This window comes from Impatiens glandulifera, chromosome 1 (genome assembly GCF_907164915.1).
Source record: "Impatiens glandulifera chromosome 1, dImpGla2.1, whole genome shotgun sequence".
Lineage (NCBI taxonomy): Eukaryota > Viridiplantae > Streptophyta > Magnoliopsida > Ericales > Balsaminaceae > Impatiens > Impatiens glandulifera.
This window is the reverse complement of record NC_061862.1, coordinates 39,628,368-39,652,305: the sequence shown is the minus strand read 5'-3', so window position 1 is coordinate 39,652,305 and position 23,938 is coordinate 39,628,368. Positions and strand designations below refer to the sequence as shown.

The following is a 23,938-nucleotide window of genomic DNA, read 5'->3' as shown; positions in this document are numbered from 1 at the left end:
GAATGACATAAACTGAAATAATAATTCTTAACTTGAATGTTAAGCTCAGAAGGGTTAGAACTAACTTGAATGTTAACCTCGGGGAAGGTTAGGACTCACGTGGTTGATCGCTCATCCTGGTGGTACATAGTGGGGATATTATATTATAGATCATTATTTTATTTTCGAACGAGTTATTTGTAGAAATAAAGTTTTTAAATAAATTTATAATTTCAATGCAAACTCTGTAATTGAGTGTTTCTATATAAAATAGAATGTATAACTTTGTTTGTGAGTTGAATCAAACGGATCTAATTATATATATATCATTTTTTTAACTTTTTCCTCTAAAATAACATATAAAATTATTAAAGAATTTGTACATAATAAACTAAATATTATAAATAAAAAGATAAATTGCACATAATAAACTAAATCAAACTAATCTGCCATTCAATAGGTTTGCACCATGAGAAAGTTAGATGAAATTTTAACCCTAAAAATAAATAAATAAAAAAATATATATTTTTGAATTAAGGAGTAGCTTGACATACTTATAGTCGCTTTAATTCAAATAGCTTCCAATAATAAAAAAAAATATCTATTATATACAAAAATCTAACATTCAGTGATTGGAACCAAATGGATTCTAACCACAATTGTAAAAATATCATTTTCAGTGGTTTTATGCCCTTTTCTACACCCTTTTACCCCTTTTTATCTATTTTCCTCCATAGGAATTTCAAACCTAATAAAATGTGGTTACCTAATCTAAACACACACAACAATATTAATAGATAAACTCAACTTTATAAACTATCAAGGCATTAAGTTGTTTATATTTTATTCTGACATTATTATTATTAATAATCATAATATAGATAGATGGATGGATAACGGTAGATTTTGTAAAATAATGAGTCATTATTAATGACCCTAGTGGGAGACCACTACCACCAGGCCCCAGGGCATTTATTCCATCAATTTCTCTTTAACAGAACCTTTTGGCAAAGTGAAAAGAGAAAAAAAGAAATAAGCAGAGAATCATATCAGATAGACAAACAAACGAGGCAAATTGAAGAGAAAAGAGAACCCATTAAATATAAACAAAGAGAATCAATCATCTTTACTATCTTTTTTTACCTTTGCAGGAAAAGGGCAAAAAACTAGCCGTTTATTTCTTGTAATCTACCATCAACGGTATTATGAAATGTAATATGATATTATTAAGATGACAACTGTAACAAGCCTATTTGGGTAATCATGCTTTTTCATATTCATCTAGATTTAAAAATTCACAATGGTCTAATAAAATATATTTTGTATCATGATTAAGAACAATATTTGGATAGTAATTATGACAAAATAGACTAATACAAATAGGATCACTACTGTCTTCTTTGTTTGGAACGCTTTCTTGAGCTTTTCCCCCTTATTTTCCATTTATCGACTACACCAGCACAGTTTTTTTCTTCAATCTCTCGCACTTTCCGTTTCCTGCCAAAAGAAAACATTGATAAATTTTCTTGAAAACATTTCTTTTTTTTTTTACATCTCGACCAAACCCAAAATCAGATCCATGAAGTATTTCCATATGGGCTGATAATATATTCATTACCTGTAATCACCAAGGGAAGGATCTGAAAGTAGCTCGTCTGCAATTGTTGCTTTTCTTTCCTTCTTCGTAAGTCTGCTTGTAAAGAATTCTGAGGATGACTCTATCACAGTCCCCACCTATATATTGATCATCACACTAATAATCAATACAATGCAATAGTAAAGATTAAACAACAGTTTTGAAATCATTCACTTGCTTGAAAATATTTAGGAAGTGTCTTGGATCTTGTATCCCCCTTCTTGTAGTGCCTCTTTGGATCCATAACACCTCTTAACTGCAACAACAAAGAACCAAAACAAGTGCAATTTAACAATATATTCTTCCAAATGGCCAAACCAACATATAAATCATCCCAAACATATCAATTCAATTGCATGTGCCATAAGTTTGTATCATATCACTTAACAAAATCAAAATGTACTCCACTGACAATAAGAAAACATCAAGCATTCACACATTCATAAAATCGGTGGTTGAAACTGAAAAAAATAAATATATTGCTATCACGAGTCATCTAATGAATTCACTGTATTTCTCATCCGTTTGATTTTTTTAGTTTTGTACAGTCTCTCTTCATATGCCCTGGCTCCTTACACTTGTAACAATGAAACATGTTCTTGCCCTTTGATTTAGATATGAATTTTTTCTGTTGGTTTTGAGCCAACAGAGCTGCAATAATCTCTTCAACTTTGATTGCTTTTTTCCCATATGTGAGAACAGTCACAATGTGCTCATAAGAAGCCGGTAATGAGCACAACAACATAATTGATTTGTCTTCATCATCAATATTCACATCAAATTGCATTAAATCCGTGATAATTTGATTGAAGATGTTCACGTGTTGTGCCAAATCTGAACCCTCCTGCATCTTCAGGCTGAATAGCCTATACTTCAAATACAACTTGTTTTTTAATGATTTGGATAAAAACTCACTTTCTAACTTATCCCATACTTCCATCGGAGTTTTCAGATTCATCACGTGAGGCATGATTTCATCTGCCAAACAAAACCTTATGGTCCCAATTGCTCGTTGCTGCAACTCCTCCCAATCTTCATCGTCCATACCTACTTGCTTTTCTGCTTGTAAGGCTTTCAGCATTCCTTCTTTCGCTAACAAATCCTTTACCCTTGTTTGCCACAACTTAAAATTACCAGTTCCATCAAACTTCACCACTTCGAATCTAACACTAGGAACAGTCATCTCTACGTGCTTTGATGTAAACTAACAAGCGAAAAGAAAATGTGAAGAAAGAACACAATATTTCAACAAGGTATTTTCTTATTGATGTTCATAGTGTTTAAACACTCTAGGGTTGCAAATTTGCAATAAATAGTTTTTTTGTTTGATCAACTAGCAGATAAGTAATATGTCAAATTCTTTAGTCAAGGCACTTATCAACTAACCAATACAAAGGGGGTATCCATATTCCATGCCCATCAAACCCATAATTGGTAATGCTCAGATCATGACATTAGGATGACAACTTGTATATTGATTTGTATTTCAAGCACAATTCAAGAAAACACTAATTTAGACAATAAGACTAGCAATGAACATGTTACTGCAGAAAAAAAATAAGACTTTTGGTTAAGAATAATGCACTAAGCTACTTATAGTTCAACTCAAATATGATAAATAGGAAAAGACAAATATCACACCTTCAGTAGCTGAAGATCCTTCTTCAACTCAGGGGTGATTGTTGGAGCAGGCATGTTAAACCTAAATTTCACAAGAATCACATATTATCATCAAAGAAATATACCCGTAAAACAGTATATATACGGAAAAACTCAAAAAAAAAGTCAAATTAGAAAGATTGATATGTACCAATTTTCGCCAGCAGAGTCTTTGACTTGTTTGCGCATCAAATTGTTTATCTTCTTGGGATTGTTAGGCGGGACAAACAATTCGTCAATAAGTTCGCTACTGGGTTTATCATCTTGAGGTTTATTAAGCTTCCTGTCTGTCGTAGTTGTGGAGAATAATGAAGGTAAATTTGGGTCCCATGATAGGCCAATTATCGGTCTTTTTTCGGACATTCTTGAGGGCGATGAAGATGAAGAAGGATTACTGATGATAGAAAGATAATCCCGATTTCTTCGAAATCAAGAAATTGACACCTTCAGTTTTGAAAGTAACATCTAAACAAATAAAAGAAAACGAATAACAGTATATTTATTATTAGAGGGAAACCCTAATAATCCAGCCCTGCAATTCACCCGGCCCGACCCGATATTTCAGATTTTTAATTTTTGTAGAATGTGTTGAAACTAAAACTAAAACTTTAATAACTCCCACACGAATTGAAATTATTTATTACTAGATTTTTTATAATTTTTATTTTTTAATTAAATAGACTTATTTGATTTTTAATAATAATTAAAAGTTTTAAAATATAAAATAAAATATGCAATAACTTATCAAATTAATAAAAAAAAATACTAATTTAAATTTCAATAATAAAATTATAAAATTAATTAAAAAAATTAATGTAATTATAATATAATAAATATTTATCCATCTATACCATTCAAGTGGATTTGCATAAATAATTTGTAATTAATTAATATATTATTATATTGTTTAAATAATTATATAATTAATTTTAATATTGAGACATTATATTTTATTTTTAGTAATGTATAATTAATTTACAAATTATTTCAATTGAATTATTTAAATTAAGATATTTCAATACATAATAAGATTGAATAATAATTTTTTTTAATTGATATGGTATAAAATAATATAGAATCCAAACTCAAACTAAATATTCTAATTCTCAAAATCAAATCAAACATATGGTATAAAATAATAAAAATATTTAAACATAAAATATGTTATTATAATTGACCTCATGTCTGTTCTCCAGTATTTTGACATAAAATTTTATAATTTTTTTAAATTTACTCAAGAATATATTCAAAAATAATATAAAGATTTTGGTGCAAAAATATATTGTTACAACGTTTCGTGTTCATTAAATTTGACGTTAAATTTAAAATATAAAATGCTATTAGCTAAGTTGGTTAAAAAGTTATTTGTTTTTGTTAGTAAAGAGTTGTATTTGTTTTTGTTAGGTTTCGAGTTCGAAACATTATTATAGTATTTTTTATTTTATTTTTAACCGTTTTAAGTTTATGGACGAGTTAACCCAAAATTCGACCAAAATATTAATTTCCACCAATAATTCAGATATTTTCAAAATTAAGTTTCAAAATTAAGTATAATTATATATATATATATATATATATATATATATATATATATATATATATATATATATATATATATATATATATATATATATATATATATTAATAAGTAGAATACTTAATAATATTTACTTAAATATATTAATTCTCGCCGTTAGGGTTACCAATGAAATAAACAAAGATGGCGGTAAACAGTCGTCAGGAAGAAGACGACGATTTACGAAGCTCTCTCCTTCGATAATCGTCCCTCCTCTTCAACTATATCTCATGGAATCAGACAATAAATTCAAAGTTTACGGATATTTCTACGGCTAGTTTGTCTCACCTGGAAATTTCCTGCTTCTTTCCTATTCATTTTCTCCACTGTTCTTTTCGTTTTCTTGGCATTTCCCGCCATGTTAACACCTTCAAGTGCAGGGGATGTCCGCTTACCAACAACAACAGCCGCGGTTGAGTTCCTCTCGATTCAACAACCGGCTTACATTCTTCCATCCAATCAAGGTATGCATCATTACGTTTCTCGTTCGTTTCCGTCGATTACTTCTTTCAATTAGTTACTAGATATGCTAAGCTTAGTCGTATGAAAAATCAATCGTAAAGTCTCTGTCTTTATTTGTTTCGCTTCAGATTTTGTTGCAAATTCTTCAGGGAATTTTATTTTATTTTTTTGCATGAAATCAGAGAGATCAAGAGGATGGAGATAAAAAGGGTTACACTGCTTGTTGTATTCTTGTCGAATTTGGCTTTCATCTTTGCCAACACTCCATCATCAAACGGGTTGTTAAGAGTGGGATTGAGGAGGGAACATTCTAAACTAAAGACATTAAGTCATGGAAGAATCCCTAGAGGAGACCTTATCTACTCCAAATATATGCCTACAGGTCATAAGAAGGGGAAGTTTTCAAGTGAAGATGTTGTATACTTGAGAAACTTCTGGAATGCAGAATATTATGGCCAAATCGGCATTGGAACGCCTCCACAGTTCTTTTCAGTTATCTTTGACACTGGAAGTTCTAATATCTGGATCCCATCTTCAAAATGCTACTTCTCTGTAAGTTCAATTGAAATTTAGACCTAGAAATTAGAATAAACTCTCTTGTTTTTCCTTCTTCTTGTTTTAGCAACTCTAACATGTTCTTCTGTGTGCAGATTGCTTGTTTTATACATCCAAAATTCAAGTCAAAGCTATCTAGTACATACACAAAGATGGGTAATGTGCTTAACTTACTGTTGAGATGTCTTATCTAATAAGAAATTGTCAATGGCAGATATTCATTTGTTTCTGCAACTTGATGATGTAGGAAAACCTTGTGAAATCCCTTATGGTTCTGGGACAGTATATGGATTCTTTAGCAGAGATTACGCTCAAGTTGGTGATGTCATCATTAAAGACCAAGTTCGTTCTTCAACTCATGCAGAGTGTTTTTTTTAGTTCAACATTAAGATCAAATTTTGGTTTTTATTTGTTTTCTCTTGTCGTATGATCAGGTTTTCACGGAGGCTACAAGCGAAGATTTCTTTCTTTTCATGCTTGCACAGTTTGATGGAGTTCTTGGACTTGGTTTTCAGAACTTTTCTGTTGGAAAAGCTTCGCCTGTTTGGTATGTATGTAGATGTAGTGAATTAGGAAGCTATTATTATTCTTTGTCTTTACTATTTTAGTCTAAAGCAAATCCTTGAATTGGGCTATATATAGGTCTAATATGCTTGAACAAGGTCTAGTAAACGACCCGATATTCTCAATGTGGCTCAACCGAGATCCTAATACAAACGTTGGAGGTGAAATTGTCTTTGGTGGAGTCGATTGGAGGCATTATAGGGGTAATCATACATATGTCCCAGTTCTTCCTGGTGGTCATTGGAAGGTAGTTAAATATTAACACAAAGTTTAGTTAAATTTTGGTTTAATTATATAATATTTCATTTTTTATAATTTTTACAAACCCCTTTACTCGTTCCAGATTGGGGTTACAGACTTCCTTATTAGTGGCGTAACAACAGGTAATTATCTGATGATGATTCAACTAATAATGTTTTCAGTTTTGACTCACTCGACATCTTAAAACTGAATTAAAATTTCACAATTTTAATGTTTCAAGGCCTATGTGTTGACGGATGTGCTGCCATTCTAGACTCTGGGACATCTTTTCTTGCTGGCCCGACAGTATGTGTCTAGCAACCTCAATTTTATTTTTAAACAAATTGTGTGTTTTTTGTATGTTAACTGCAATTGTTGGTATTATGATCACAGTCAGTTGTGACGAAGATCAATCACGCAATTGGGGCTGATGGTGTAGTAAGCTTGGAATGTAAAAGCATTGTTTCCAAGTATGGAGAGTTGATATGGGAGATCTTGACATCTGGCGTACGTATATTTTATGTATTTTTTCTCCAAACAGAGGTAATCGAGAACAAATGGAAGAATAATATCAATACATGATCTTTTTCTTTGGCAGATGCAAACTGAGAACTTATGCGAGAACATAGGAGTTTGTCTGTACAATGAAACCCGTCACTCTATTGAAAATGTTCATTTGAGGATGAGTACTGATAAGGCGAGACATATTCCGAGAACAGACACAACCCTATGTACATTCTGCGAGATGGTAGCTTACTGGTTGGAAATGGAACTAAAGAAGGAGAATGCTAAGGAACTAGCATTCCAATATGTCGGTAAGGTGAGTTATGGGTATATATATATGTATAGTTTTCTGCTAAAACATGTTTTCTTTTTGGAAAATGAAGATTTCATTATAACTAGTGTTGGTTTCTTGTAGCTATGTGAGAAGCTTCCGAATCCTAGGGGGAAATCGTTTGTGGATTGCGATAAGATTGCTACTTTACCTTATATTTCATTTGTAATTGGGAACAAGCCTTTCACTCTGGCTCCAGAGCAGGTTTGTGAATCCTAATTTTGTAACAGCAAATTTCAGTGTGGTTTTATAAGGATGACTTAAAGATGTGTTGTTTTTGTTAGTATGTTATGAGAGTCCAAGGAATGGATAGTGCGGCTTGCATTAGCGGATTTGTGGGTATGGATGTGGTGTGTCCAGAAGGTCCACTCTGGTATTTTTTTTTTTTTTGTAAAGTTTGGGATCGAATATAAAAAAAAATGGGAATAGTTTTAAGGGATTATTTGTGAATAATTTGTAGGGTTCTTGGGAATCTGTTCTTAGGAGCTTATCACACCGTTTTTGACGTTGGAAATCTTCGAGTGGGATTTGCTGTAAGTGCTTGATAAGGCGGCGTATTCTTCCCTAATAGGGAAAGAGTTAACAAAACAAGCCCAAGAGATTGATGCTATTACTTGTAAATCTTCATCTTTCTTGATTTTCTTGATATGTATTCATTTAAGGTTTTGTTGTATTGTATTGTATTATCTTCTACCCTTGTCTTGTGTAAGTGTGTACTTGAATAAAATGAAAAAAAAAATGACCAAAAAGGTTTTGTTTCTCAATGTTTTGGGAATTGTTTATTTGTCTTTCTCAAATGTGTGTGCTTAATTACCAATAATAATTTTGTGTAAATATATTTTATAAAAAAATGTTTAATATAGTTTAAAAAGAAAAGGGAACATTAAATTGAAATCAAGGTGCTGGGTCTGACCCCAACACCCCCACTTCCCACCTGCATATCAATAATGAATCTAAAGTTTTACTTATTAGTTTATAATCACCACAACCCAACCAATTGAATCAATTATGACTGTTGTTTCCTGTCTTTTCTTTTTTATTATTATTATAATAAAAATAATAGCCCACTTGCTGCTTCGATTGGTTCATCAGTTGCTGTTGTTTTATCCAAAATATTACTTATCTCGATTTTCTAAACTTTTAACCTTAATAATGATTGAACTCCCAATCCATATAGGATGCATGCATTTGTATCACATTCACATCTGATGAAATGACCTAAAAAAACAAACAAAACATGATGAATGTTTTTGTTTTGTTTGTTTTGTTTTATTGGTGGGACAAACAAACAGGTCCTTAAGACTAAGTACGAGTACGTTAGTACTGGTGTACATGATGATGAGTCGTGTTAGCATTAATGAATTATAACCATCATCTTGAATTTGGCGGTAAGAATGAAAACTAGTTATAACTGCTGCTGTTCTTTTTGAGAGATAGAGAGAGGAGAGAGAGAGAGGAATCAGAAAATGGCGTCGTGGGTTGAGCCTGCGCGGAGGGAGCGTGGCCATGTGCCATGTTTTCTATTTCAATTGAATATTTCTCACATTTGTTAAACAAGGAAGAAAGGAAGGAAGGAAGGAAGAAGAAACCTTTCTCTCTCTCTCTCTCTCTCTCTCCTCCACATCCACAGAGATAAGATTAAGCTCCCGGCCCATCTAGGCCGCCACATCTCACGGATCTTGCTATATCTTTCTTTCTCTCTCTCTTTCTCTGTAATCGTCAGAAAAGCATGCTACTTTCTGTTTCTATGTCCACTAGTGAATGATTATATATATATAAGAAACAGAGATAGATAGATAGCTGCAGGGGAAAGGAGAGAGATCAATCAAGTATTTGATCATTCTCAAGATCATCTTCATCATCAGCTAGTAGTTACTAACTAGAGAGAGATCATCATGAGTAGTAGTAATTGGGTTAAAACCATCACTTCTCCATTTAGGAAAGCAAAAGCTTGCACCTTTTTCAATCCAAATCCAAATCCCAATTCAACCAACAAGAAGACTCATCATCGCCATCATCATCATCATGTTGCAGATGCAGGTATTATTAATTAGTTATCATATGTATTGATGGTGGTGAATGATAGATGAACACATTAATGAATGAATGAATGAATTAAACAGGAGGAGAAGGAGAATTGGGTGAGGAGAATATGGGGGTAGCTATGGATCTACAGGGAGAAGTAATGGCATGTGGGTATGAAGATGTTCAAGTGATGTGGTCTATTTTGGATAGGAACAAGTCTCATGTCATCAACACTTCCAATACAACCAGCACCAATGTTGTTATGATTTCTCCTTCAACTCCAAATCATCACCATCATCATCATCAAGATTATTCATGGAAGACCTAATTTATATAACTACCAACCAACCAATCAAACCCAGATCAAGAACAACAAACTTCAATGAATATAGGTACAATATATAAATATGTAAGAGAGAGTGTAAGATGGTGGGTGAATCCCCGTGATCACAGAAACAAAACAAAAATACAGATTACGGTGAGATTTTGACTTTCATGTTTACTTTTGTAAGTTTCCCATCTGCAATTATATTTGTCCTTTTTCTTCTTTGGAATATTATTACAACTTGTATAAATAAACTACTTCATTGTTAAATATGTTTGGTTCATAATTGTATGACTATATACATCTTACATTATATAAATCTACCAATAAAATCACATATAGTCATTAACAAATCAACAACTATAATTCAATTGATTTCTTAATAGATTTTCTCATAACATCATCCTCACCAAATTGATCAACTTTTCTTATCACACTTGATACATTAACAATGGAAATTCTTCTCCAAATACTACATTTTTTCTACTATAATTTAAGGGGGTGATAATTTTTCTTATTAAACAATATTGTAAAAATCAAGTAGGTATATCAATAAATTTATTCTTTTATCATAAATCAAATTAATTCAATTATATATTCCAATTTTAGATCAATTTTTATATATTAAAATCCTATAAACCGATTTGATTGCTAAAAATCACTCTTTAGATAACTTTGGGTCCTACCTTTGGCTCATTGGTGTCTCTTTAAGTCGTTTTGGGTCCTCCCTGTTTGGGACTTACCCCTTTAATTATTTATACTTGTATTTCAATCTTGAATTCATAAAAGGGTCTGTCATTTCAATCTTTCCATCCATATTTACTTATAAGACCACCCTATACCAACCACCTGCTCAGAGCCCGCCCATCGGAGATCGAACCATAATTCTGATCCCACAGGCACTCAAAAAATGAGGGCTTACTGCCCCGGAACGAGAAGGCTGTCGGTGGTTTCATAAAGATCCGATGATTTTAAGCAAAAATACAATAAAGAAAGAAAATTGGAAAATCCACACAATATATTCGATACCCTCAAACAAACATCAACAATTCATGCATCTGTCATTTTTTGAAACATGGGTCGTATTGGCATAAACATGATCATTTATGTTTCACTTAGTTCTATTTCCAAAATGATATGTTTCCAACTAAATTTATTGACAGGTTCCGGATCGAAACCCATAAAATGCTTCCAAATGGATTAATACACAATACCTTTTGGAAGTTGACTCTAGGCTCCTCAATTCTTTAAGCAACATTTTGATTATCTTCAAGATCACTCCATCTTCAATTTTACAAACATAAAAGTCGAGAATTCATGTTAACAATAACAACAGCAAAATGTACCATTTGATCATTCAAGTTGATATTAAACAAGAAAGATTTCCTAAAACTCAAGGCCATTTTCTCTGGCAGCAGCCGCAATGGCTTCAATACGTCCATGATAGAGGTATCCACCTCTGTCAAACGCCACTTTAGTAATCCCCTTCTCTAAGCACGCCTTTGCAATAACCTCACCAACTCTTTTTGCCACTTCCTAATCACCACAAACAAATCAAATTCAAACTCTAACATAAAAGTTGTATGCTTTTCTTTTCTTCGATTTGATTCGATTCAATTTCAGGACTTACTATTGTTGGACCAGAAGTAATTTCAAACTCATCAGAAATGGGTTTCTGCACTGTTGAAGCAGAAGCAAGTGTATGCATCTTTGAGTCATCAATAACCTGCACGTAGAGATGTTTATTGGACCTGAACACACACAACCTTGGCCTTTCTGTTGTTCCTTCTACCTGAAGAAACAAACACATTGTTCCTTCATCAATTCAACCATCAAACAACTTCAAATTGGTGGAAAACAAAGATAATTGAACAGCATTGTTCTTGCAAGCAGATAAATCAAACACAAGCCATTATCTACATAATCAGTTACTCAATCTAAATGCTACAATTGTCTTTCCATAGAGATACAAGAAAAACCTAGTTATGCTACCAAGTCTATACACCAATTCAATTCGAGTTGAGTGAAAACCCTAAATTGAATTGTGGGTATTCAATAGTTAATGATAAGAATGAAATATATATAGATAGAACCTTCTTCCTGAGACGAATATGGCGAGCAACTCTGTCTTCTGTACGTGTTCGGGTTTTTGCTTGAACGAGCAGGGGCTTGTAGGAGGAAGGGGTAGCTCGAGGTTTTGCCATGGAAGACATGGATAGTTGTTGCGTATAAGCGCAAGCACTCTGAAGAAATGAGAGTGAAGCAGACATTTTTTCAGTCCCTCTCTAGCTAGCTCTATCTCAATCTCTATCCAACGACGATGGTGAAATGGAGAGACTATGCAACTTCTTATCCTCTTTCTTTTATTTCTAAAAAAAATAAAATAAATAAATAAAAAAATACAAATTTAAATTAATTTGTTTGTTCTTGTAAGCGTTTAAACATTTGTTATGTGTGTAATGGTTTTAATTTTTTTTTATTTTAATTAATAAATTAAATGATTAGAGAGTTAAAAACAAAGATTATAATAGTTAAAAAAATTGAAATAAATATTTGATATGCTTCATTTAACGTAATTTACTTATGAAAGAGTTCTAAACGACAGAATTAAAACAGAGTAAGACTTATCTTGAAAAAGTTTTAAACAACGAGAATTGAAATAGAGTAAGACGAACAAACTAAACGATATTAGAAAAAATTATATCAAATATTGTGAGTGGTAGTTAAAATTATAATCATGTGATGGTAGGTATTTTAAATTCGATAACCTCTCAAGTCTCATCTGCTGCTAAAAAGGGATAAACACGAATTAAAAAAAAATTACTAACGCAATTAGAGGATACAAATAACAAACAACTCATCAACGGACACTTGGTTCAAATAAGGGAATCAGAATAGGAATGGGATTGATAGATGTGTAGAATGGGAATAGGTATGATTGATAGAAGTGTAGTGTTTGGTTATTAGTATTAATCATTCTCAACACCATTGACATTGATAGTGTTTGGATATTTTTATTATTAGAGAGAAATTATTAATATTATTTTGTAATTGAATTAGATTAATATTTTTATTTTTTTTATTATATTTTATTTAATTAAAAATACAAAATATTATTATTTTTATATTATAATTGTTTAAAATATATAAAATATTGAAATGTTCTAATTTAATAAAATATAAACATCTAATATTTTATTATATTAATTATATATATATATATATTTTAAATACATATAAAAAAATAATTGAATGATTCAATTTTTTCAATTATTTTTATTTATAAATAAAAATTATTATTAATAAAGATAAATTTTTTAAAATATTATATATTAATAATTAATCAAATAAAATATAATATTTTATTTAATAATATAAACTATCACACTGCATAATATTTTTAATAAAAAATTTTATTAAAATATTTTATATCTAACTTTTCTAATATTTTTTCAATATTTATTTTATATAAAATTGTTATTTTATTTTTAAGTTTTTATATTTTAATTAATTTATTATAATTTTATTATTAATATATAATATATAATTGATTATATAAAAATAATTTTTTTACGCAAGCCTGGCGCGAAGCGAAGGGATTGGATTTTGGAGTCTTTGTGCGAGCCGTATGCGGTGAGAGTCGCACGTACGGTAACGAGGGGGGTTCGCGTCTATACGTGTAGTGTGGTGGTTGGGCTTACCCACCCTATTTGTTCCATGATCTATGGGTCTACTGGAGCTACCCACTTCGATCAATTAGCTAAGATTTTGACCGGATACGAAATCACTAGTGCTGTTTCGGGGGAGCAGTCAAATAATGAACCAAACCAAATGAAGAATCAACTTTTAAAAGCCATAAAAATGGATAGGAGAAGCTCATCCAAAACTAGAGCGTCAAAAGCCTCATTTCGTTTTGTTCCTGTTCTTCATTTCATTCAAGGGGGACGTTTTTAGCTTACCGCTGGGAACTTTATTCTCTATATGGAGTTGATCAGGATCGCTTGAAAGTTTATTCTCTAGATGGAGTGGATCAAAGGGTTTTTTATCCGGAAATATTTCCCTTATTAGTTATTATAATTATTTTAATTTATTAATTTTATATTATTTAAAATAATTTCTCAATATTATATAAATAATTGAAATAATTTATTTCAATAAATAAATTAAAATAAATTATTATTTTAATTAGAAAAGAACGTCTAATATAATTATAAAAGAAAAATATATATAATATTATAATTATAATTATGAGAGAGAACGTGGAGAGTGGACATCATGGGAGAGAAAATATACAAGGGAATGGGATTCATTCCTCCAAATTTAGAGAGGAATGGATGATTTCTGAGTATCCGAGAATCAAATCAATGTTCTGGAATGAAACTCATCAACCAAACACTTCATTTTATTCTCTTTCCCATTCCTAAGTACAAAACCACGTACCAAGCATCCCCTAAGAGTACTATTCGGAATACAAACATTTGAAAAGAAAAATTCGAAAACAAAATTCATTTTAAACTTCTCTTAAAATATATATATATATATATATATATATTTAAAAAGAGAGGAAAAACCAAATTTTATCAATTTTTTTTTTAAAATTTAGATGAATCTCATTAAGATGTTATTTGCAATGTAATTGTTTAAAGTACTATTTTATTATGAGAACTAATTAGATGTTATCCAAAATACATGATACATATAATTTTACTTTGAAAATCGACCTGTTTTACAAAAGAATAAAAAGAGAGAGTTACATTTAGCAAATAAAAGTGTAATGTAACAATGAATTTCCACCCAAATATATTTCATCTAAAAAACACTTCACATAAAAAAACTTAAACCAAAACAGCTAAAAATTGTTGTGCTAGACATGTATTAGACATGCATAAACATAACCAAGAAAACTGATCAAGAGATTACACACACAAAACCCTATCGATTAAACCTCTCAACTCTTCTCCGACGCAACTCTTCTAAAGCGACGCCATTATTAGCTTCATCCTCCGAAGACCAAAGTGACGACAAACCACCTAAATTCCGACCATTTCCACAAATTTCACATTCATTCAACAATCCCGAATTATCAAACGTACACGCTCCACATCTCCACAATCCACCACCAACAGTTCCCCTTCCCGAAATCCTTTGTCCACTACGAAACCTCCTCATAAACCCTAATCGACTTCTCAAAACTCCTACCACGCGTCTAAACAACGTTGTCAATGGATCAGAACCAGATGACATGTCTTTCAACTTTAAGTAAACAATCCCAGCTAAGATCCCACCAAGATGGCCAAGAAAAGAAGTTCCAGGTACAAACATTTGAATGATAATCAGTTCAGCCCAAGCAGCATAACGAGCAGGTATGATCAATCCATGAACATTAGTGTAATGTCCTGCTCTAGAATTGAGAACAACTTTCATAGCAAAGAGAACACCAGAGAATCCAACAGCATATTCTTGGTAATAAGCTTTATCATAATTAAACAATAACATGGATTTGGCAAGTAATAATGTGATTCCTTGTGATAATCCAAGCAATACAGAAACCATAGAAGCATACTCTAAACTTCCCATTGAATTCTCCAATTGAATACCTTTCCAGAGTAAGGACATCATGTTGTAAACCAGGTGAGGTTCATCTAGATGGTATAAGGCTGATAGGAAAAAACGCTTGAGGTCCTTATTCTGTTGATACCAAAATAGACAGTCGATATAGTTCAAATTCAAACAAAATTGCCTAGAATGAAAGAATGGTTGAAATTAGTAGTACCTTTAATATAAGATGAGGATTGAAACAGACTTGATCGAGTTTAGGAAGAAAAGGGTTTAGGAATTTAGGTCTAAGATAGATTAGAGTGTTGGCGGCGACGAGAGTAGCGGTGATTGGAGGTTTTCGTTCGAGCCTCCAGTACTGATTCAGCGCGTAGAGACCGAGTAAAGGAAGCATACCGCCTGATGCACCAGGTTGTCTTCTTCCTCTCACCATATCGAATCGTGTCGTTCTTCGGGGAGATCAATCAATCAATAATTCGTCTATCAATTTCAATCGAGCAGCAAACAGGAAGCAGATTGATTACAGTTGAGAAGAGATGTTGAAGGAGGAGGAAGAAGAAAGGGATATTCCTATTCTTGGGGGCAAAGAAAAGCATCGCCGGCGGCGACATTCGAGAAACATCTCGTTCATTCCAGGCGGTTCTTCTTCCTCCGTTAGATTTATACTTTTTAGACCGGCTTTGGATAATTTTGGTTGAAAGTCAATTAATATATTAATTATATTTTGATGGAATATTTTAAAATGTTTTGAGTAAACATGCATTTGGGGTCGTTTCTATAATGAATTTTGTTGTTTATTATCAAGATTTTATATATTTTTATTTAAATTAATTAAAATAAAGTATTATTCTTTTGTAATATTTTAGTTCTATATTATTGCTTGACTAATCTATAGATATTAGCCTTTGTTATAACTAAGAAATTTGCAACTTTGCATAATAATTAATTATGAAAACTAATGTAATCTAATTATCAGATAAAAGACGATGTAGTCTATAGTAATTAACTTTTAGTTCACTTATATCCTTGTAATTTTTTAATGAATTTTTGATTAAGTTAGTATGAAACAATTGATAACTGTTTTTTAATTTATAAGTTTGGTTGATAACTCCATGATTTGTGTCTCGTTTTTTTATAGCTTAGCACGTGTTAAGAGACACATGACAATATGTAGAAACTATCGCGATTCGATGTGTTTCAACCTTGATTTGTATGTCAGACATCTTTTAAAATAAAACAAGTAGTTTTTAAAAGATTTTAAAAATACTTGGAGCGGTAAGAAATTAATTATGTAAAAATAATTAATCTTTTGTTCAAATTTTAAATAATTTGGGAGGCTAAATAACAATTTAACTAAATCTGATTAAATTAATTAAAGATTATTAATTTAAAGATTATTTATTTAAAAATCAGAGTCGCCAAAATTTTTTATGAAAATCAATAAAATGATACGTGTACAAACGTATTTATACCAGAGTTTCTGAAAAAAACGTGGTTCGTTGTCTGTTTATGTTTGGAAAAAGGCTTTCGCGCCTATGTCTTTCACGCCCGCCTAAGGACGGTTTTCAAAATTCTTCTAAAATAAACAAAGTCTGGCTTTCATAAATCTAATTATAACATTCCTTATTTTTAATTAGTAGTGCAAGTGTCCTAAATGAGGATATACTTTAAACAATTGTACAAAATTATTTAAAGAAAGAGGTGTGTACCTGTTAGGGTGGGGAAAATTACCGATGTTATAGATATATCGAAAATACCGTACCGCAATATATCGAATTTTAAGGTATACCGATAAAAAGGTAAGTTATGGTATCGATAACAAAATTATTAATACGGTAAATGGATCATGTATGAGATTTTTAAAAAATTGATATATCGAGACATACTGAAATAGCATTTATAAATTAATATAATATATATATATATATAATACTTATAAATAAATAATTAAATAAATTTGATATTAATATATAATTTTTCAATAATATCAAAATATAATTATATTGAAATATTATTCAATGTAATCTCTACATTATCGGTGAAATTAGAAAAAGATTTAACCAAACTTTCAATTTCTTCGAGTAGTAAAATGAAGTGAAATTTGATATTCAATCCTTTCAATTATTGTCAAAGATATTTTTATAATCTCATCATTAATGGTTGTTAGTGAGTCTACTTTCAGTTTGGGTAAAAGGATAGTGAATAATTTTAGGAACAGTTTGAGTTTTAAAATGGTGGAAATATTGGTTTGCATAAATGATTGAATAAAAGGAAAAGAATTGAACTTATGGAAATATTCTACCGATGATGATGAACTTAAATTGTGTAAGAAAATTGATAAAAAAATGAAAAGAGTGATTTTTTTAGTAAATAAATTTAAATTAACTAATATTTATTATTAATATTATTATCTAATCTGAGATGTATTATCAGTTTATAAAATAATTTTGCTTATACAAATATGATTAAAAATCGTTCTGAATTTCACTCTCTCGCCTCCACTTTAGTTTACCTTGAAGACTATAAATATGTTTATTCTTGTTAACTCCAATTATTTCAACTAACTTTAATTTTTAACATTTGTTAGTTTTTATAAATGATGAATTTTAAAACGAATATTTTAAGTTATGATAAATATATATATTTTTTAATTTTGTGTAACGTTTATGTAGTAACTATATTAAATTGATTTTTTTTAAGTTAATATGTTTTCTAGGTATCAAATGTATAATACCGACACCGTACCGAAATTAAGGTATACCGAAATCAATGTAAAGTAAATGTATGAATTTTTTGTAAGCCAAAATTAAGATATATCGAAATCAAGGTAAGGTAAAGATATGGATTTTTTGTATACCGAAATTTTCGGTAAGGTACAAGATATGGATAAAATATTAAGGTATATCGTACCGACACACCCCTAGTACATGTTGCGTCGACGTTCAGATTTAACAAAACCTAAAATTTTCAAAGGAAAATGTCAGAATTTAAAAATAAATTCCAAACGGGTCCTTATCCAAAACATTGGTTTATGAAATATCCCAAAAATATAAAAAATCTTATTGACCTTTCGGAATGATTTGAAAATATAAAAATCATATTTATTATTAATATTATTATCTAATCTGAGATGTATTATCAATTTATAAAACAAATTTGAATATACATATATGATTAAAAATCGTTCTAAATTTCACTTTCTAGTCTCCACTTTATTCTACCTTGAAGACTATACATATATTTATTCTTGTTAACTCCAATTTTTTTAACTAATTTTAATTTTTAACATTTGTTAGTTTTATAAAAGATGTATTTTAAAACGAATATTTTAAGTTATGATAAATATCTTCTTTTTTATTTAATTTTGTGTAACGGTTTATGTAGTAACTATATTAAATTGATTTTTTTAAGTTAATATGTTTTTTAGGTATCAAATGTATAATACCGATATCGTACCGAAATTAAGGTATACCGAAATCAAGGTAAAGTAAATGTATGAATTTTTTGTATGCCAAAATTAAGGTATATCGAAATCAAGGTAAGGTAAAGATATGGATTTTTTGTATACCGAAATTTTCGGTAAGGTATAAGATATGGATAAAACATTAAGGTATAACGTACCGACCCACCCTTAGTACATGTTGCGTCGACGTTCAGATTTAACAAAACCTAAAATTTTCTAAGGAAAATGTCAGAATTTAAAAATAAATTCCAAACGGGTCCTTATCCAAAACATTGGTTTAGAAATATCCCAAAAATATAAAAAATCTTATTGACCTTTCGGAATGATTTGAAAATATAAAAATCATATTTATTATTAATATTATTATCTAATCTGAGATGTATTATCAATTTATAAAACAAATTTGCATATACAAATATGATTAAAAATCGTTCTAAATTTACTCTCTCGTCTCCACTTTATTCTACCTTGAAGACTATACATATATTTATTCTTGTTAACTCCAATTTTTTTAACTAATTTTAATTTTTAACATTTGTTAGTTTTATAAATGATGTATTTTAAAACGAATATTTTAAGTTATGATAAATATCTTCTTTTTTATTTAATGTTGTGTAACGGTTTATGTAGTAACTATATTAAATTGATTTTTTTAAGTTAATATGTTATTTAGGTATCAAATGCATAATACCGATACCGTACCGAAATTAAGGTATACCGAAATCAAGGTAAAGTAAATGTATGAATTTTTTGTATGCCAAAATTAAGGTATATCGAAATCAAGGTAAGGTAAATATATTAATTTTTTGTATACCGGAATTTTCGGTAAGGTATAAGAAATGAATAAAACATTAAGGTATACCGTACCGACCCACCCCTAGTACCTGTTGCGTCGACGTTCAGATATAACAAAACTTAAAAATTTCAATGGAGAATCAGAATTAAAAAAAAAATCCAAACGGGTCTTTATCCAAAACATTGGTTTAAGAAATATCCCAAAAATAAAAAAAAAAATCTTATTGACCTTACGGGATTATTTGAAAATATAAAAATCTTATTTATTATTAATATTATTATCTAATCTAAGATGTATTATTAATTTATAAAACAAATTTGCATATACAAATATGATTAAAAATCGTTCTGAATTTCACTCTCTCGCCTCCACTTTAGTTTACCTTGAAGACTATACATATGTTTATTATTGTAACTCCACTTTTTTAACTAACTTTAATTTTTAACATTTGTTAGTTTTTATAAATAATGTATTTTAAAACGAATATTTTAAGTTATGATAAATATCTTTTTTTTATTTTGTGTAACGTTTATGTAATAAATATATTAAATTTATTTTTGTAAGTTAATATGTTTTTTATGTATCAAATGTATAATACCGATACCGTACCGAAATTAAGGTTTACCGAAATCAAGGTAAGGTAATGTATGAATTTTTTTATGCCAAAATTAAGGTATATCGAAATCAAGGTAAGGTAAATATATGAATTTTTTGTATACCAAAATTTTCGGTAAGGTATAAGATATGGATAAAATATTAAGGTATACCATACCGACCCACCCATAGTACCTATTGCGTCGACGTTCAGATATAACAAAACCTAAAAATTTCAAAGGAGAATGTCAGAATTTAAAAAAAATTCCAAATAGGTCCTTATCCAAAATATTGGTTTAGGAAATATCCCAAAAATATAAAAAATCTTATTGACCTTTCGAGATTATTTGAAAATGGGTTCGGGTTCCAAAATTACAAAAATAATTTTGGATTTTGAAAAGTGAAACCAAACATGCCTTAGGACCAGAGTCATAGGGTATGTGTTCGGTTTGGCTGATCTAGGCTCGGTCGGGCTCGATTAAGACCGGTAGGGTTCAGACCATGGCTCGGTCGTATGGGTCAAGGGACTAGAGAGCTCGGTATTGGGCTCGAGAGGCTCGGTCCCAAACTCTGGTGGCTCGGTCGAAGACTAGGGAGGCTCGGTTCTAGGGTTAGGTAGATATTAGTCCTAGGTCTAGGGTTAAGGTCAAGTTATTGATCTTAGGTCAAGTGAGGGCTTGGTCCTAGGGTTAGGTTTATCGATCATAGGCTAAGTGAGGGCTTGGTCCTAGTCCTCAGTCCTAGGGTTAGGTTTATCGGTCCTAGTTGAAGAACACCGGTCCTACTCCACGGTCCTAGCCGAAGAACACTGGTCTTACTTCCAAGGTCCTGACTGAAGAATACCGGTCCTACTCCATAGTCCTGGCAGAAAAATTATTGGTCATGCTCCACGTCTTGGTAGAGAATACTGGTTCTGACCCACGTTCATAGCTCTGTTTTCTTGGTCCTAGGCAAAAATCTTAGGACTAGTGTTCTTATTTTGGTCCAAAATTTCAGAAATCCATAACTTTTGAATGGGATCATGAAATCACGATTCGTAAGCTACAATAAGTTCATATGATCATAAAGAACAAAAGTCATAACATAAATCACGATTTTAAAGCCCTTGCAATGATCAATTTTAAAACACCATTTATAGGTCAAATTTTACGATTTTAAATTAGGTCATTTCAAGGCCTGATTTTTATTCCATTAGCTTTGAAATGATGAATACAATTGATCTAAACCAAAACAAGAACATCATTAGAACAGTTTTGAAGGTTGAATCAAAGTCCATTTTTTTTCAAAAACTTAATTTGATCAAACATATTCAAAGTGATAAAATAGTTGCTTAGAATTCATCCCAACATGTTAACAAACATTTATATTAACTAATTGGATTAACAAATCCAGATTAAAAGCAAGAACATGAAATTTCAAAATTTCAAAATTCCAAATTTTTAAGTTTTTTTCTCAAATTTTAATTTGATCAAACATGATTACAATTGTTTTGAAATCATTCAAACATGTATAACAACTAATTGAACCAAAAAATTCGAATTAAACTTAAGAACATAAGATTTTAAAAATCCAGTTTTCAAGTTTGATTTTCTAAAATTTTTGATTCATATGAATTTGATCCAATTTCTTTCAACATAAAGCATATATATGATATATAGAATGATTCTCAACAAAGAAATTCCATAATCAACTTTAAGAATAAGATCAAACCGATCAAACAAGAAAATTTGAAAAAAATCAAAATTTTCAATCACAAATTGTGATACAAAAGATATGGATGCATACCAACAGTGGGAGAACACTCATGGGGTGTGTTGGCAGCAATTCAAGAGCCTAGATTGAAGCTTGGGTCGTCGGAACATGTTTTGACAAAAACTAGTTCACTAGAATCTTCAAAGCTTGATTTCAGGTGATGAAATCTGGTGATTGATGGGTTATTGTTTGATGATTTGGTAGTGGAAGGGTAGGGGTATTTATAGTAGGAGAAGGTTGGTTGAGGAGGATTAATTTGAGACAATTTTAACCTCCAGAGAGCTTATCCCTAAAAATCATATCCGAAAGCGAGTAGCCTTATCTACAGCGGGATAAGGCTGGAGGATAAGGGGGAAACATAGACGCTGACGAGGGGGTCACGAGGCCGAATAAATCAAGGGATTTGATCGCCTGTGGAGGAAGCTAGAACTTCTAAAAGGTTCGACGCTGGCGAGGTCGTGATTCTGGTGAGATCGCGATTCCAACGAAGAAGACAAGCCAAACGATGTCGTTTTGTGTAACGGATGCAAAATTCATTCTGGTTTTGTCAACGATCAACCTGGTTGACTAACGGGGTTAGTCTGTCCCATTAGTTGATTCAATGCGGACGCGTGCGCGTGGCTTCACTACATCCGGCTGCTTGGGAGCGCCTGGACTGTTGGATGAGATTTGGGCGCTCATCTGATGGTCCAGAATCCTTCTTTAGAGATTAAACATAATTTCAGCTACACAAGATTATACAATTATATTTTTATTTAAAAGATTATTAAAAATTGGTTTTTAATCTCTTTTAAATCTATTTTTTTACCAAATATTTCGCAAAAAATATTTTTGGAATCATAATAACAATTATGATCATATTTTATTTTTTTTGGAATATTTGGGAATTTTAGGGTATTTTATTTAATTGTCTTAAGTCATAAATTAAACCTAATTTATATTAAATCACAATTAAATATTTTTAACCCATTCCTTGGTCTAATTTGGATAAAATAAATACAATATTTTATCCTCAAATTATTTTTAGAATTTTGAAAATTTTTCTTAATTAAAGTTTAATTATCACAATTATTAATCTTTAATTAGGTTTTACTTTCTTCTTTAAATTATTTTGAATATAAAAATCTAAAATATTATTTTAATATTATTAAACATAATAATATTATTTGAAGGGTAAGTCAAATTTTCATGTTTACAATAATGTATATTAATTTTATTATTTATGTTTTAAATATATAAATATATATATTAATTAATTAAAATATGATAGTGTTTAATTATAATTAAATGATAAAACAAAAATAATTTATTTTTAATATAATTTTCCAAAATATTTGAAATTTAATATTAATTAGTAAAATCTTAATCACAAAAAAATTTAACATCTTGAATGATTTTCATTCTCATTCAATTAATATGTCATCAACATAAATTAATAATAAAATAAAATTGTTTTCTGTTTTCAATATGAAAAGACAATTGTTGTTATATTTAAATAAACGGTTAAAAAATTGAAGATTACATTGTCTTGAAGCTTGTTTTAAACTATAAAGACTTTTAGTGAGACGACAAACTTGATCAGTTGTTAGTTGTTCCTTCAGTGAATGTTTCAGAAGGATGTCTTCTTCAAGATTACCTTGTAGAAATGCGTTGTTTACGTTGAACTGGTGTAAAAAACAGTTGTTCACTGAAGTTAAAGCAATAATAGTCTTACCGTAACAGTTTTGACAACGGGAGAGAAGTTTTCATGCAAATCAATTCCATTCTTTTGGTTGTAACCCTTTGTAAACAACCTCGCTTTGTATTTTTCTATTTTTTCATTCGGATTCAACTTTGTTTTGTAAACTCACCTGCAACCAATATGTTTCTTTCTATTTGGAAGTGAGACTAAATCTCATGTGTTATTATTTTTTAAAGTAGT

The 23,938-nt window shown here is 30.3% G+C and overlaps 4 protein-coding genes across 4 annotated transcripts; 2 read left to right on the top strand and 2 right to left on the bottom strand.

Annotated features, from left to right (window-relative positions):
• Window positions 1-5,026: 5,026 nt before the first annotated feature.
• On the top strand, window positions 5,027-8,270 carry LOC124922345 (aspartic proteinase A1-like). Its single transcript, XM_047463079.1, has 13 exons — window positions 5,027-5,314; window positions 5,495-5,864; window positions 5,963-6,023; window positions 6,115-6,209; window positions 6,302-6,414; window positions 6,510-6,678; window positions 6,775-6,814; window positions 6,913-6,977; window positions 7,065-7,178; window positions 7,270-7,491; window positions 7,591-7,710; window positions 7,791-7,879; window positions 7,967-8,270. The coding sequence occupies exons 2-13, from the start codon at window positions 5,508-5,510 to the stop codon at window positions 8,049-8,051; spliced, it is 1,530 nt and encodes a 509-aa protein (XP_047319035.1). The 5' UTR covers window positions 5,027-5,314; window positions 5,495-5,507; the 3' UTR covers window positions 8,052-8,270.
• A 708-nt stretch (window positions 8,271-8,978) lies between these two features.
• On the top strand, window positions 8,979-10,135 carry LOC124921964. Its single transcript, XM_047462674.1, has 2 exons — window positions 8,979-9,546; window positions 9,630-10,135. The coding sequence occupies exons 1-2, from the start codon at window positions 9,402-9,404 to the stop codon at window positions 9,857-9,859; spliced, it is 375 nt and encodes a 124-aa protein (XP_047318630.1). The 5' UTR covers window positions 8,979-9,401; the 3' UTR covers window positions 9,860-10,135.
• Window positions 10,136-11,102: 967 nt separating this feature from the next.
• On the bottom strand, window positions 11,103-12,197 carry LOC124920381 (50S ribosomal protein L18, chloroplastic-like). The gene is made up of 3 exons (XM_047460861.1): window positions 11,950-12,197; window positions 11,487-11,648; window positions 11,103-11,392 (listed from the first exon to the last, which is right to left on the bottom strand). Exons 1-3 carry the CDS (start codon window positions 12,124-12,126, stop codon window positions 11,243-11,245), a joined length of 489 nt encoding a protein of 162 aa, XP_047316817.1. The 5' UTR covers window positions 12,127-12,197; the 3' UTR covers window positions 11,103-11,242.
• A 2,434-nt stretch (window positions 12,198-14,631) lies between these two features.
• On the bottom strand, window positions 14,632-16,070 carry LOC124920590 (rhomboid-like protein 14, mitochondrial). The gene is made up of 2 exons (XM_047461103.1): window positions 15,630-16,070; window positions 14,632-15,544 (listed from the first exon to the last, which is right to left on the bottom strand). The coding sequence occupies exons 1-2, from the start codon at window positions 15,843-15,845 to the stop codon at window positions 14,789-14,791; spliced, it is 972 nt and encodes a 323-aa protein (XP_047317059.1). The 5' UTR covers window positions 15,846-16,070; the 3' UTR covers window positions 14,632-14,788.
• Between the last annotated feature and the right edge of the window lie 7,868 nt (window positions 16,071-23,938).

Bases quoted from the DNA above. Each gene is read 5' to 3' on its own strand.
- LOC124921964 (XM_047462674.1), top strand. From the start codon at position 9,402: ATGAGTAGTAGTAATTGGGTTAAAACCATCACTTCTCCATTTAGGAAA. The intron at 9,547-9,629 runs GTATTATTAATT...TGAATTAAACAG, and splicing joins TCATCATGTTGCAGATGCAG to GAGGAGAAGGAGAATTGGGT.
- LOC124922345 (XM_047463079.1), top strand. From the start codon at position 5,508: ATGGAGATAAAAAGGGTTACACTGCTTGTTGTATTCTTGTCGAATTTG. The intron at 6,415-6,509 runs GTATGTATGTAG...GGCTATATATAG, and splicing joins GGAAAAGCTTCGCCTGTTTG to GTCTAATATGCTTGAACAAG. The intron at 7,711-7,790 runs GTTTGTGAATCC...TGTTTTTGTTAG, and splicing joins TCACTCTGGCTCCAGAGCAG to TATGTTATGAGAGTCCAAGG.
- LOC124920381 (XM_047460861.1), bottom strand. From the start codon at position 12,126: ATGTCTGCTTCACTCTCATTTCTTCAGAGTGCTTGCGCTTATACGCAA. The intron at 11,649-11,949 runs GTTCTATCTATA...TTGTTTCTTCAG, and splicing joins ATATTCGTCTCAGGAAGAAG to GTAGAAGGAACAACAGAAAG. The intron at 11,393-11,486 runs GTAAGTCCTGAA...TGTGGTGATTAG, and splicing joins TTACTTCTGGTCCAACAATA to GAAGTGGCAAAAAGAGTTGG.
- LOC124920590 (XM_047461103.1), bottom strand. From the start codon at position 15,845: ATGGTGAGAGGAAGAAGACAACCTGGTGCATCAGGCGGTATGCTTCCT. The intron at 15,545-15,629 runs GTACTACTAATT...TGGTATCAACAG, and splicing joins ATCCTCATCTTATATTAAAG to AATAAGGACCTCAAGCGTTT.